We start from the raw sequence: 2500 nt of genomic DNA on the forward strand, positions 1-2500 counted from the left end.
AGGCATTGCTGTTCTTTACTGATGTAGTACTGCTGAGAAATACAGGCAGCTTCATTCAAACTATTATATTTAGGTTGCATCTTGAGGCACCTTAAAATGAAGTGTGAGATCTGATCCTTGCGTGATCCCTCAATGAGACATTCGGACTTCGAAGCAATACTTGGATTGTCAGTGAGAATGCTGCTGATTTTGGTTGCATCGCCCCAGTGCTGGTTGATCTGAAAAAGGCATCCACATCAGTGAATTATAATACTGAGATAAACTAGAAATGCAGAAACTACCAAAACATATGCCCTCAGAACATGAGGTCTTAAGCTGAACTTGATTTCAAGGTGATCAGCCTCCTATGATTGGAGGTAAATTGCTTAATCAGTAATGATGATGATGATGAACACACTAAAGATAGAAATAATAATGATAATAGCAAAATTAATGATAGTAATAATTTTCATCAAACGGAAAAACAGAACATACTATGCTAATCCTATTTGCAGTTATAAATTTTGTTTACAGATAAAATACTAATAGGTCAGTACATATATCATAAGAGAGATGTTCCAACAACCTTTTCTATAGGGGAGTCGCATACCTGAACTAGATACTGCAATCGGACCTCTGCTTCTTCATAGAGTTTGTAGAGAGAAACGGTGCCTTGTGGTGGCTTGATATAAAATGTCATTTCATTCCCTTGTAATTATTCTCAGAAAACCTGATAAACAGAGTATACAGTAAACATTTACAATAATCATGTAAAACACCTGTTGTATTAAATACAAAATAATTGAGTAATAATATGGTAAAGATTGCTGAATCAATTTCTTCCAGGCTAAAAACAATAAAAATTGCATAGGCCCTATTGGTAAATCATTCAGTGATGATATCCAAAGGAATCAGACCATGTATGTTTCTAAAGATTATAGAGACATTTACACTGACTCATGTCATTGTTGTAACTTGTATGCATTAGTTTCTCGGGCGCCGGTTAACAAACCTCCCCAGGCATACTCTGTCAGGACTGAACACGGACAACTGCTTCCTTAATTAGCAAATCACCTGGGAAGACTACCTGACCAGTCTTGAGAGAGTAACCCATAGGGGTTGGCTGGCAAAGGCCGAGCACTGGAACTGCACAGACCAATCTCAAATTCGAGATTCGAGGCCATCCATAGCCATCTCATGACCAATCTCTGGAAATTCGTGACAGTCCACAGCAAGTTTCAACTGGCTTTGGGTGGATCATGACATCATTACGTGGAAAATATGCACGAAATGTGTCTTTACAACAATTACCAACTTTAAATATAATGATACAGTGTAAACAATACAAAACAACGGTATATCAACATCAAATAATTTACCTTAAAACTTCCCTCGTCTCGATTTTGTCTCGATTTGCCTCAAAGATTCTACGAGGTCATTAGACTCACTCAGAAAAGTCAGAAATAAAAAACAACTCCAATATCAATCAACCGAATTAAAAAGGAATTCGCCTCTTTAATCTAAACAGTGACACTACAAATGTACAGCAAAGAATCCATCAAAACAAAACCTATTTCAAATCCCAGACAGCGTTTCGGAGGAATCAGGGAATATTGAATACATTTTAGATTTAAAGACGTGTGAAACAATAACAATAGGGATAGTTTGTATAAAGTTTAAATCGCAACAATTTCTAAACCTTCAAATGAATAGACATATACAAGAAAACCAAAACAAAACAACCTCTAAAAAACTTTCAAAAATAATGTTTGACCACATATTCATATTTCACATTGACAGAAATCATCTCCGGAGAGCAATATGTACAAAATAAAGAACTACTGAAGAGATCCTAAGTGTAAAACGCATCAAGATAAATTAACCCGATGAAAATGATTAAGGAAACAGCGACAGATTATAGTGTAAAACCGTAGAGAGAAAGAGGAAGAAGAACACGATGAAACTCGGCGATTTATCGAGGGAATGGTAACTTAATTTGATTCATGAATATCACATAACCCTAGTAGAGTACGTATGATGTAGTCCAATAGAAAATATGTGAATGGTCTAAAACTCTCAACAAGAAATAATATAAAAAGTGAATATAGATAGAGGTGCATTCTAATATTTGTTTTCAATATCATATATATAATCTTTAACTTTATACTGATGTTAATAGTCAATTTATATGACTTCCCTTTCTATGCAGTGAAAGCAAATATTCTTCTTCTTAATCTTTTATAGGGTTTCAGACATAAAGAATTAAAGCAAATATATGACTGGTTTAGGAGGGTCATACTAATTACTGCCTGGCTCCCCCTGGTATAGCTCGGGACTGCCAGGTGACAATGTATGTACTACCTGGTGTCCATAAACGCATTACTTGTCTTTTTTTTTCTTAGTTACGAGACTTTCCCATCTCTCTAAAAACTATAAAAACATGAACTTTTTCATAAAATTCTTTCTTATTCATATCAAACAATACACTAGTGTCAGCAACAGTCTCACCCATACGATTACC

General features: G+C 35.1%; 2 protein-coding genes across 6 annotated transcripts in view; one reads left to right on the top strand and one right to left on the bottom strand.

Annotated features, from left to right (window-relative positions):
- Positions 1-1624, bottom strand: part of Prim2 (DNA primase subunit 2) — a 7951-nt gene extending 6327 nt beyond the window's left edge. Inside the window, exons 1-3 of one of the 5 annotated variants that reach the window (XM_027374576.2) lie at positions 1550-1624; positions 590-709; positions 91-218 (exon numbers count right to left, since the gene is read on the bottom strand). In XM_027374576.2, the coding sequence (XP_027230377.2) occupies positions 91-218; positions 590-679 (218 nt within the window). In that variant the 5' untranslated portion in view covers positions 680-709; positions 1550-1624. The other 4 variants (XM_027374575.2, XM_027374578.2, XM_027374577.2 and 1 more) reach the window with 4 other exon arrangements.
- Positions 1625-1835: 211 nt separating this feature from the next.
- Positions 1836-2500, top strand: part of LOC113822051 (transmembrane protein 267) — a 6228-nt gene continuing 5563 nt past the window's right edge. The window contains exon 1 of the mRNA XM_027374566.2: positions 1836-1965. The gene's annotated coding sequence lies outside the window, so the exon portion shown is untranslated. The remainder of the gene's footprint in view (positions 1966-2500) is intronic.

This window comes from Penaeus vannamei, chromosome 35 (assembly GCF_042767895.1).
Source record: "Penaeus vannamei isolate JL-2024 chromosome 35, ASM4276789v1, whole genome shotgun sequence".
In the NCBI taxonomy this organism is placed as follows: Eukaryota; Metazoa; Arthropoda; class Malacostraca; order Decapoda; family Penaeidae; genus Penaeus; species Penaeus vannamei.